Source organism: Macaca thibetana, chromosome 3 (assembly GCF_024542745.1).
Source record: "Macaca thibetana thibetana isolate TM-01 chromosome 3, ASM2454274v1, whole genome shotgun sequence".
NCBI lineage: Eukaryota > Metazoa > Chordata > Mammalia > Primates > Cercopithecidae > Macaca > Macaca thibetana.
The window spans coordinates 107229629-107241896 of NC_065580.1; the positions used below are offsets into that span (position 1 = coordinate 107229629).

The 12268-nt window shown below is 42.7% G+C and overlaps 1 protein-coding gene across 9 annotated transcripts in view; it reads right to left on the reverse strand.

Moving 5' to 3' along the window:
* ELMO1 (engulfment and cell motility 1) overlaps positions 1-12268 on the reverse strand; it is a 578919-nt gene that overhangs the window by 34665 nt on the left and 531986 nt on the right. For all 9 annotated transcript variants that reach the window (XM_050783309.1, XM_050783305.1, XM_050783301.1 and 6 more), the window contains one exon: positions 5511-5674. In XM_050783309.1, coding sequence (XP_050639266.1) covers positions 5511-5674 — 164 coding nt within the window. The remainder of the gene's footprint in view (positions 1-5510; positions 5675-12268) is intronic.

Below are 12268 nucleotides of genomic sequence, written 5' to 3' on the forward strand. Positions count from 1 at the left end.
TCTAAAATGGACTCAGTAAATTGCAGCTTTGATGAACCCTGCACTGAGTGGAAAAGAAAGCTGGTATCTGCCAGGGAGTTGCACACAGCAATAAATCACTTTATTTATGAAATCAACTTCCAAGTCCAGGTGACCGGGCGCACACAAAGACATGGTACCAGAGGATGGAGAAAATCTGGGAGAAAGAGTTTTGGAATTTCATCAATTCTTAGGTTATAGATATATATATTTAAATAATAGTTTCACTAGGCCAGGGTTGAGTTATTAAAATGGAGCGGAGGATGCAGTGATGAAGACCAAGAGAAGGAAACAATTGAAGGAATTCTGAGTAATCTTAATTGATGCTTTATGATTTTTTCGTGTAAGACCCAGAGGTGCCTGCCACAACACATTTCATCATGGAACCATATTGTGAGGATGCACTATCAGAATAAGAGAATCTGCTGCTACAAGAATTACTCCTTTTTTTTTTTTTTTTTTTTTTTTTTTTTTTTTATAAGCCCCCAAGGACTCCAAAATGTGACCAGGCAACGAAGGAAACGAGACAGCTCTTTCCTTCTATTGCACTACCTGGCTCATAGCAGGTGCCCACCAGCTCTTTCTTTTTCGAAGCAATTTCTTCTTTCCTGGCAAATGGACTCAGTAGCCGTAGAATTCACACACGTTAAGAAAACATAAGTAAGCCCTACAGTATGTTTCTGTGGCTGATATCTGCCCTCTGGGGTAAGCCAGGTAATAGCTTCATGGGCTACAACTGGCTTTTGAAATTCTGAGCTTGGGGTCAATCAGGCCAGAGCTATGGGTTTACTAGCTTTGCTTTGATAAATATCTTTCTCATTCTATCCAAAGGCCTTGCCAATAAATAAAAGGAAGAAGATTAAAGGAGAAAGGATTTAAAGAGTGTGTGAAGAGCAATTCAAAGTCTAGCACTGTTTCTGGAACACAATTTCAAGTTCAGGTCCAGTAAGGCCACTGCTATACACAGAAGGCAGACAGCACCATTAGACTGGTGAGATTCCTTCTTTGACTTGGGGCCTGCCCTACTGAGCAACTACCCACTGTCCATCTCTCTGCTGAACCCCAAGCTCAGCTGTCTGACTGTCTAATTGGACGTCTCGTAGCTTCATATATCCAAAGCCAAACTTCTGATCCCCTGCTCCACTTGGTCTGTCCTTTAGTTGTTAAGGCCCAAAACCAGGAGTTCATCCTTGACTTCTCTCTTTCTCTTACATCCCTAGATATTTCCTAATCAATCAGGAAATACCTTTGTCCCTTCTCTTCAAAATGGATCTCATTTTCAGTACACTATAATCATTTCTCATCACCTCTTGATTGGGTTATTAAAATAGCTTTCTCATTGATTTCCCTGCTTCCAAAAACTTGCTTTCTTAGAGTCTATTTCCAATACAGTAATAGAGAGATTATTTAAACACCTAAGTCACATCACATCATTCCTTTGCTCAAAACCCTCCAATGGCTCCCCAACAAGGCCTTGTGTAATGGAGCTCCCTGCACCTTTCTGGCCTCACCTTCCATTGCTCTCTCCCCCTCAGTTATTTTGCTCCAGCCACACTGGCCTCCTCTTTATTCACTAAACACCCAGACCTCTCCAACCTCAGGGCCTTTGCCCTGGTGGTTCTCTCTGCCTGGAATACCCTTCTCCCAAATACCCACATGGCCTGCTCCCTTAGTCCCTTGCAAGTCTGTACTCAATTGGCACCATCCTAATTAGAGAGCTACTCTAACCAACATATTTAAAACTGCACTCTATTTCCCTTATCTTGCCTTGTGCCTCCACTGCATGTATCTCCTCTTAACATGCTATCATCTTATTCACCGTGTGTATTGCCTTTTTTCTCCCTACTAAAATATAATCACTGTGGGGGCAAGAAATAGGTCTGTTCTCTTCACTACTGAATTGCCAACACATAGAATAGTGTCTGGCATGTGGCAGGCGCTCATTAGATATTTGTCAGCTGTCTGAACACTGAACATTGTATAACTGACCAGACTGTCTCCCTCGCATTGGTTATGAGAAAGCTCTGAGTGAAGCATGTGGCAGATCTTTAGCGAGGATGCAGGTTTGCAGGGTCGGCATCAGCTTTATTACTGGCTTTGTTTTTGCTTTTCTTTCCCACTGATTTCTGTTGTACTTTCTAAGACAAGGGAGAGGCATATATTAATACAAATACATGCACAGTGTCAGTTTTATCATTTACATATCAACAGTATCACAACTTGTTAAATTCTGATTACAGGCTAGTAAGACAGAACATTTCTTCAAGTGAATATTAAGGCCCGGGCATATGATAAGTGCTTTTCATGCATTACTTTGTCAAATCCTTATGACAATCCGGTGATGTAGACACTTTGACACTTTTGATATCTTCATTTTTAGAGATGAGGAAAGCAGGCTTAGAATGGATTACATAACTTGCTTACAGAGCCACACTTGTAAATGACCCCAGGTCAGTCTGATAGCAAACTGGGTCGAAGTTTTACACATTTTGCTTCACTGCTTTCACTGATGTTTGTCCTCGCATCTCCCCTTCCTTTCCAACATAGTGTTAAATGATCCATTTTTGGACTATTCAAACTTTTTATAACCATTAACTCCGATTAATTGTGTGGATGGACTTATCTTCCTTGGTAAGTTGCACTAAATAAGACATAACAAATACCTCCTCTTTGAAACAATTAGTCAAGAGCTAAGAAATAAAACAGAGCTTCTTCAACCCACTGAATATATATTCCCCAAAATATTTATTCACATGGAGTTTACATTTTTCTTCTCAGGAAACATAACCATTTTATAACAACAGGGTGTATTAACAGCTCAAGTGGTCTGCATGGAGCTGAGGTTTGCCACCATGCTGTGTGTGGCATACACAGAGGCAGCAGGCAGCCTGATGGCCAGTGGGATTCCCCACTGGTGGTCAGGCCCCAGTCAAGTTGCTGTCCCTGTCTGCAAAATGAAAAGCTTGAACTGGATGGCCTTAAGGGTGATTTTCAGCTCAAAAATCCCAATATCCTAACCCTCAAGCTTGGGTTAGATCCATCTCCTCTGTGCTCTTCGTGTAACTAAGCACTGAGCCCAGTCTATGGTAAATCCGCCACCCCTAATCCTAGCCTGTGACAGAAGGAGGCCAAGTGTCTCTGGGTCTCTGCCTGCCCCCAGCACCTTGCACAGGCCTGGCATGTAGGAATTGTTCAATATATGTTTATGAAATGAACAAATGAATGAAAACAAGCATACATGGTCTACTCCTCTATTCCTTTCTCTTAGGTGACTTGGGTTTATTGTGTGAGCCATTTTGGCAGAAGTTAGACTTCATGTAACCCCATAATGAATTCCTGTCTAGTAGATCACTCTAATAGGCAAAACATACCGCAGCTACCCTCTGCTGTTTCAGAGGTTGGGGTAAATATCAAACTGGTCCCTGGCCCTCCTGCTTAAATGCTGTGGCTCCTAACCACTCTCTGTGACTTTGCTGCAGCTACAGATATGCAGCTACAGATATCAAGACCTCCAGTGGGCCATGGTACTTCTCGGTCCTTGGCCGAGGGATGATGCAAAAGCTACATCCATGCAGAAGATTCCCTTCATATTTGGATTGTTTCAAAGATAAGAGCATCTTATAATACAAGGGGAAAGAAACTTCAGAATGTCACAGGCAAAGTCTTAGGAAGTGAAGATGTAAAGCCAAAGTAGGAGTAAAATGTTCGCACTTGCCATGAGGTTAACAGTCTTAACTTGAAAAAAGTCAAGGTCAAATGTAATTCAGAGTCACTTGCCTTTAACGGAAGTGATTCCACAAGTCTCCCTTCAGGTTTTAAGATTTATTATCAAAAGCATAATAAAGTGTCCTATGTTTATACATCTGCTGAAACATGTTATGAAATCCAGTATACTGTAGGCCCTGGGATGGGGCAAGGAGCCATTGTCCCTCTTTGCAGGTGAGAAACTGCATCTCTGAGGAGCCAGTCACTTATCCAAAGTGCATCCTGCTTGGTGTTTCTAGCTGTTACCGTCTTCTGGCTGAGGACCAATGCAAAACCCCAGCAGTACCTCTTGTCAAGGCTAGCTGATGCTTATGCAGGTATGACTTAGGTTTTGCAATGATGAAACCAAAGCACCTTGGAAGCATTTTCCCTCCCCAGCTGACTGACTTCATGCCAACTAGTCTGCAGGGTTCTACTCCACAGTTTCTAACAGTGCTTCTTAAGATTGGAAAACAAATGTACAGATATTACTGCTTAGCTATTGTCCTTTTAGACCTGTGCACTTTTTAAACCTCATTTCAGTCTCTCACATTGCAAAGAAGCTTGGGCAGGGCAAACAAAATATTAGCTGAGGGGTCATAGACTTGAGGCTCAGTCCTGGCTCCTCCACTTGTTAGCATGGTGCTCACCCCTCCAGACTAGCGTTTGCATAGGAATAAGACCTGCCTATCCTGGCCTTTGCATGGGAGTAAGGCCTGCCCATCTCACAGGGATGTGAAGAAATGAAATAGCATGAAGGGTGCTTTACAAATTGCCAAGCATTAGAAGTGTCAAATACTGGAGGTCAACAAACAAAAAGGGAAAGAATCAGAAACAGAAAGAGAGCATGTATGCGTGGTAGGGGAGTATAGCCTTCAGAATTAAAACTATGTTACAAGTTGGCTTCATGCAAAAGCTCAGAAGAAGCTGTGTCCAGTCTTCTGAGGACAAAATGAGAATAAATATCAAACACATATGCCTTTCCCTATTTTTTTCCTCTTTAAAATTGACCCAGCTCTTAGAACAGGACAAAGGAAGGGAAACAGAGCAGTTCTAAGAAAAGATGAAGCAAGCAAAATACCCTTCATGTGTGAGTTCAGAACATTTTAAAGATTGGAATACATGAAATTTTGCAATGCTTGCAAGTGGCGTTTCTTGCAAAGTCCTGTGAAGGGGGGCATGCTGCCTCCCCACTGTAGGACTGTAGGTTCATAGTCATGAAGGCCATATAGCATGCTGCGATGCCAACCAGTGCCAACAGGGCAAAGAGGAGGTAGTTCACTCTCTTCCTCTCAAGCTTTCACTCCCACTCATTTGGACTCATGCTACTTTCATTTTCATATTGCTTTACCTATGGATGGGCCTCACTCTGGCTGGCTCGGAAGGTCTTGCTGTTCAAAGGGCACCTGCATGAAATATAGTTTTACTGGACAAAGGGAAAAAAAATTGTTCCAAGTGTTGGAAAAGGTCCAAACTTTTAAGCTACAAATCCCTGGAAGACTTGTCACTAAAGGGGCCAGTTCCTGGTTTAGATCCATTCTTCCAACACCTGGCCCACTCCACTCAGCCCAGCCCTTCCTCAAGGAGCTGCTGAGACTCCCCTAACTAAATAAGAGATCCCTCGGAATGTCTTCTGCTGACCTTCCCTGAGGAGCTCACGGCACAGCCCAGCTTCGTGATAGGCAATCATTCGAGAAATAGTGGGTTAGAGTCTTTTGGGAGACAGAGGTCAATACGGGGTAACTTACAAAATCGGGCGGGACTGGAAATCTTCCTGGTTCATCCTCTCGGACTGGCGGATTTTCAGGATCTCAGTGTAGCTCAGGTTCTGCAGTTTGCTCTTGAACTGGTCCAGGGAGCTAGGCTTGGTTGTAAGTGCTCTCATAACCTGCTCCTTCACCACCTGCATTACCTGCAGATGAAAGGAAAACCATCATTTTTCTGGGGGCTGACCTTTCCCATTCAGAAAAGTCTTTCCGAGTTAAGGGCTCCCTGCTTCCCTGGTGCCCTCTGCATGCATGCTCAATATGAACCTTGAGCGTGCTTTTCCAAAAGAGTAAACTTCCATCATGCCCATCTTTCATTTTCTCTTGTATTGCTGGAACACAAGAAAGGAAATGGATTGATAACAGGGAACTGGTAGGGTGGGGAATCTTGGGGTGGGAGGCGGACTCCACTTGCTTGACATATTATGTGACTGCTGCTGACTCAACATTGTAAACAATGCCAACTCAAGAGTCAGGAATGAACGAAGGCCAAGCAGCAGCTAGAGCCCTGCATAGTAATTATTTTTTTCCAGGATAAAATCACTGAGATACAATTAACTGTGGAAGTTTGGTTGGCGCTGCTTCAAATGAATGTGAACAGATACTCACATCCCCCTCTCCCAGACTGCTTTCCCCATGTAGTTAGGGCCTGAGTGTTCATACTAATTATGCATTTGGAAATGTACATGTGGTATTGCCTCTTTGAGCCAGGCGCTAAAAAAAGAGGTTTATTAAATTAGAACAGACATATCCCACTGGAAGCTTCATGAAAAAAGAAGAATATGGTAATTTTCTGCCTCAGGACAGGGCTAGCCCACAAGGAGGCAATTAACCACTGCCTCTATTAATGTGGGTTCATCTTCATCAGGATGCATACAGCAGGAAAAGACCAGAAAAAACACAGAAGCATCTCAGAGTGGAATCTTGCTGCTTCTTTTTTCACCCTCCATTACAGATGATAGCAACAAGTGATACCATTTATAGGAATCTATGTGCCAGATGCTGTGGTAGGTGCTTTATCTATGTTTTCTTTCTTTAGCCACTCAAATCTATGAGGTAGATATTACCATCAACTCCACTTTACATATGAAGAAACTGAGGCTTTGAAACCTTAAGAAACTTCAAAATCATACCATTGGTCGTTAAGTGGCTGAGCTGGGATTGGATATCAGGATTGTAAACACCCGACTATGCTGCCACCCATGCCACCATTCTTCGTGTCATTTGGGAACTTAAAAATAAGGCAAACGACAGATGCACCCCTGCTATATGTTGAATTCTGTGCTAGGCAGTTTGCTCTTTATCACCTTATTTAATCCTCCCTCCAATACGGTGGAGGTGCCATTACCACTATGTAAAAGAAAAGGAAACTGACTGAGAAAGGATTGATGACTTGCCCCAAATCACACATATGTAGTTGAATCCTAGGATCCCAAGCAACCCAAGAGGATGGATTTGGCATAGACTAGATGTTGAACAAATATGCATATGATGTATTTCTTGCCTTCTATGAACTAATGGTCTCAGAAAGGTGGACATGGCCAAGGATCATTACAGTAGAAGTGCAGAACGATAGAGATGACAGGCTGATGGACTTTGTTGGCAGGTGGATAGGCTTTTCATTGAAGACATTTCATGGGAAGGGAAATAAATGAATAATCTGGAACACCACTGTGTATCAGCTGCTTTGAACCTGGGTTGCATCTGAATTGGAATTAGTCACATAAGCATTGTTTCATGCCCCCAGCATAATGTCATACAGGCAAATTTCCAGTTGATCTTTCACCAGATCTGTTTTTTTTTTTTTTTTAACTTAGGCAAAATGCCAAATTTGGAGTGCTTGACAAATTTGGAAATTGTGACCATCTAACATCATGTGGCAAAAATGATTAAATTTTGTCAAAGTTGAGCTATAATGCTTTGCTGTATCATATGAGGGGCACCATAGGGGGTGCTGCTTTGCCCACTTAGAGAGACTCAGAATTGAGCCAAGGAGATCATTACTGTTTGCCAATGATATCTGGCTTTCTTGTGGGAGGTTGGACATGATGAGAGACAAAGATATAGTGATAAGAATACCAAAAATGAAGATATGATTTTCAAACAGAATCAGGTTAAAGCTAAGAGTTTTAGAGCGATCTCCACTCCCCTCATTTTACAGATGAAGAAGGTGATTCCCTCATGTCATGTGTTTCTTAAGGGGATGTCACAGAGATAATGGTGATTACACCACATCTGCCTAGACACAGCAATGAGCCAAAGTGGTCACGTGACCTGAGCTGACCAATCAGCATCCTTCCCCAGACTTTTCTGCCTCAGACTTTTCTGTCTTGAGGCAGACCCGAAGCATGCTCTCTTTCCCTCAAATTGAGAACTGTAAGACTATGTCCCTTCATATTTAGGAAAGGGGAAGATAATGAGACTAATGCCGGTAGAAGCACACAGAAGACAATAGATATGTGTGTGTGTGTGTGTGTGTGAGAGAGAATGTTAATAGTTAAGCCTTGTTCAACTGTAAAGGTAATTCAAGTCCTGCATTTGGTTGTTTGGTTACAAGAGCCTTTTTTTTTTTTTTCCTTTGGAAGATGGCTTGGATGATGGCTTGACTGTTCCTGTCACTTGCAACCAAAGAATCCCAACAAATACATACAGTGATGTCCAAGAGGAGGACCAGCTGTGGGGCTGAGATTGTCCAGGGAAAGGGAGGAGTAGGAGAGGGAAGCTGGATAGAAATAGCAAAGTTAATTCAACAAGTGACTTTTAAAAATCACCTGCATTTACAGGCTCATGGGTGCACCTCTGCATGGAAATCATGATGATCCCTTATGGAATGTGGGGAACTCTTTAACTCCTACTTATAGATTATGCTTAAAATCCACTCCTAGAGCCCCATTCCTCTAGCTTAAGACTTTGATCCTTGCTAGATGCAAGAATACATAAATAGAATAATCCTTTGAATTTTCCCCAAATCACTTATACTTCAGTTTGAAGAAAGTATAGAACTTTTCCTAAGACTAGGTTGATAGGGAGAAGGAAAAAGCAGGCACCTGGCCCCAGAGGAAGGGATGTAAGCAGTGGGTATAAAGCACAGGACAGAGGTTGGTGGAGTGAAAGACTAGCTTCACCTACTTCACTTCACAGTTGTGTTGGCACCAGCCCTGAGAAGTTCTATGGTCACTCTGCATGTCAAGGAAAATAACCTCAGTGAAAGGTATCATTAATTTTTTTAAGAAGACAAAAGAGTTACATAAGTCAAACATTCCTCTGTGCCTTTGCAATTTAGCTACAAGGTTTACAACTGATAGCTTTATGTCTCTGTTACTGTTTCGCATGTGAAAGACATTCACAAATCAAGACATTCACAACCACCATCCTTAACTCTATCTTCCTTAGAAAACATCACACCTTTTACTATTTGTTTGAAAAACCCACAGACGGTGTTGTGGAGGCATCAGAAAATCAATGGAATTAAGCTTTTAGTTACAGTACGTGCTTTGCCACAGACATCAAAGACAGCACACTCTTAGAATCTGCATTCGCTGTTGGTATTGCCCCCTCATTCAATCGATGTCTGGACCCTGTCAGTGGTGTGTTTCTGGAGTCTTCTTAGCCCATATTCTCTGTAATAATGTTACAAATTACAAAAAAAGTGAGAGTCCCACAAGACATTTGTACTTCGAATTAAGAAATCCTTTTGGTTCCTTGGAAGACCAGGTTAAAGGTACGAGCATAGGAGGTTCCTAAATGGAATCAAGCATTCTGGCAAAGTCCACCTATGTCCCTGCTCTCATTGTTGGTCATGTAAATGTGCTCCTGTGTTTTATCACAAGACCTACTGAGTCTACATGTGCTCCTCATCCAATCAGTTCTCCCATCCTGCCTTTAACCCACAAGCTTCATCCAGCATCATTTATCCATTTTTTTAAACAAATGTTTTGTGAGCACCTACTCAGTGCAAGGAATGATGAGACACTGCAGGCCTTGCGCCGGATGAGCTCTCGGCCTGGGACAGTGGGAAGACACATACTTGCCTCACCCAAGGGAAGACGTGATGTCACAGGGGAGCAAGGGGTCAGGTGTTCACTCCACGAACACTTATGGAGGCCCTCCCAAAGGGCTGAGGGCATAGCACCAGGACTTTAGCCGGGGCTGGTGGAAAGGTCACATGCAGACAGGCTGAGGTGCAGGGGAGGGGCCATTCTTGGTGACAGCAGCAGCCTGAGTGAAGTCTTGGAGGGGGAAGGAGAACATAGCCGTGGGTGGGGAAGAGTGTTCGGCAGTTTTGTTTAGTTGGAGAAATCAGGTGGAGCTGCAAGGTGTGGTTGAAAAGCAAGCTGGGTCAGATGGGGGATGGCTTTGATGGCTAAAATGAAAACTTTGGATTTTTTTTGTTTGTTTGTTTCTGTAACTAAGGATATGTCACCAGAGGACTTTGGGGTCTGTGAAGGAATTTGATAATATAAAGTATGTTGGAACGCTTATAAAGAAGTCATTATTTCTGCTCTAGCTGGGGTAAGGAGGGGATGTTACAGAAGTCTCCATGGCTGAGACAACATTTTGCTTGGAGGATGAATGGGAGTTACTCAGGTGAAGTAGAGGGAGAAGGGAATTCTAAGCAGAAGGACCAGCATGAGCAAAGGCAAGGAGGTAGGACGTACATGCTTCAAGCATGGAAGAAAACATGCTTTTGGAGTCTACATTAGTAGCTTTTGGCAAACAGACAGGTACTAGCTGCAGTATAGCTTCTCAGCCTTTAGAACACCACACGTGATTTTGAATCCAGCATGCATGTTTCCTGGGGCTTTGACCTTCCTCAAGACACTCAATCTCTCTCAGACTCATTTTTACTATCTTTACTCATTTTTTTTTTTTTTTTTTTTTTTTTTACCACTACCTAAACTAGGAGTACTAATCATTTAGAATTCAAACAGTTGTAAACTGGATAATGCCCCACATCCTTTACAGTACATACTGGATATCTAGCAAATGTAAGTTCCTCTTCCTAAGCCTTAGTTTGCTCATTGTAGAGTGCTAGTAATAATATGAAATTCACAGTGTTGTGAAATCTAAACAAAATATTATAGCCAAATTACCTAATATACTGAAGAGAACATATTAGACACTCAACCAATGTCAGCTCCCTTACAATCCCAGAAGGAATTTACGTATGTAAGAAGCTTCTCCTGTAAAAATATTTTGGACAGGGTATTCCTGGGCCACACATGCATCAGCTGACAACTTGGTAGGAATGCAACTTCCTGGGCCCACCCCAGATTTACTGAATCAGAAATGCTAAGAGTGGCACCCAGCAATCTATGTTAACAGTTCTCTAGGTGATTTTAATGCATGCTCAAGTATGAGAACCACTGATTTCGGCAAACATCCAGCACCCCTTCTGAGTCTTCCATATGGCATCTACATCTTCCAGCGAGTCTTGTCATATCACCAGCAAGCAGTGAAGCTAGTTATTGGTGTACATTTCATGCTGTCTAGATTGTAAGTCCCTGGAGGGCAGGAACTATTTCTTACTTGTATGATGGCCCATACTACTTAATACAATATATTCCAGAGTGTAATATGGTTGGTATGAGCAATGCCAGAGGCTTTTAGGCTCCCACCTTTCATCTGTAGATTGACACAACAAATAAGTCCTTAGCAGAATGATGAGTCTGCCAACAAGGTTTATAAAGCACACTTTCACAAAGCCAAAGAACAAAGCCTGTGGCTGTGGGATGGTGTCTTAGGGCTCCAGCAGTCATTTTGGGCTTCTTTCCAGGGAAAGAGCTGGAAGGCGATAGATCTACAGCCAAGTGAAGGGTTTCTGGAGAAGGTACAATGGTGTATGCTACTGGGCACTGCCACTAACAGGTGGTCAATACTTACAAAAAAAGTACAGTTTACCCCCAATCAGTGGTGTCCATTAAATTGATTTATCTTCACGGTGGAGAAAAGGCTGTCTTAGGAAAAACAGATGCCAACCCAGTCTAGCTAAAAATGACTCATGTGGGGGAGACTTTATTGCTGGACCATTTTTCTTCCTAGGAATGTTCCTTACACACAACAAAAGGACTGAAGGCTCACAACAACCGAAGAATTGGAAAGATTCTGCCTGCAGAGGGGTCTGGGGGAAGAAGACCCTAAGTGCTCATGTGTGGGAAGGATAATTTCCCAGAGGCCAGGGATCGCTTTGGGGCTACACTCTAAGGGTACAATGTGGAGAAATGGCCTTGCCCAGAAAAAGTGTGAGAAGTGAGGGTACAAACTGATGGCTTACCTGGTAGGGGCAATTACTGATCCCTCCTTGGCCTACCTCCATATAGAGGTCTTTAAAATTGGGTCAGCTTCTGGAAACTCACATAGTTTTACTTTATAGTTTTGCCAGATCAGGGAGTGGAGTACCTAGGCCAGGCCATGCATGCAGGACACTTTGCTGAGTGGTGTCATGCATATTAACACGAAGGAGAGAGAAAATAAAGGTGCTGTCTGGGCTCAAGGAGTAGCAGTTGAGGTTTCTGAATTTATTTTAGGACAGTGAGGCTTAGACAGGGGTTAGCAAACTTCTGTTAAGGGCAGATAGTAGTATCTTAGTCTTTGTGAGCCATATAGTGTCTGCTGCAATTACTCAACTCTACCATGGCAACTTATGTAATGACAGACAATATGTCAGTGAATGGGCATGGCTGTGTTCTAATAAAACTTTATTTACAAAACACAGGTGGTGGGCTGGATTTGGCCTGCAA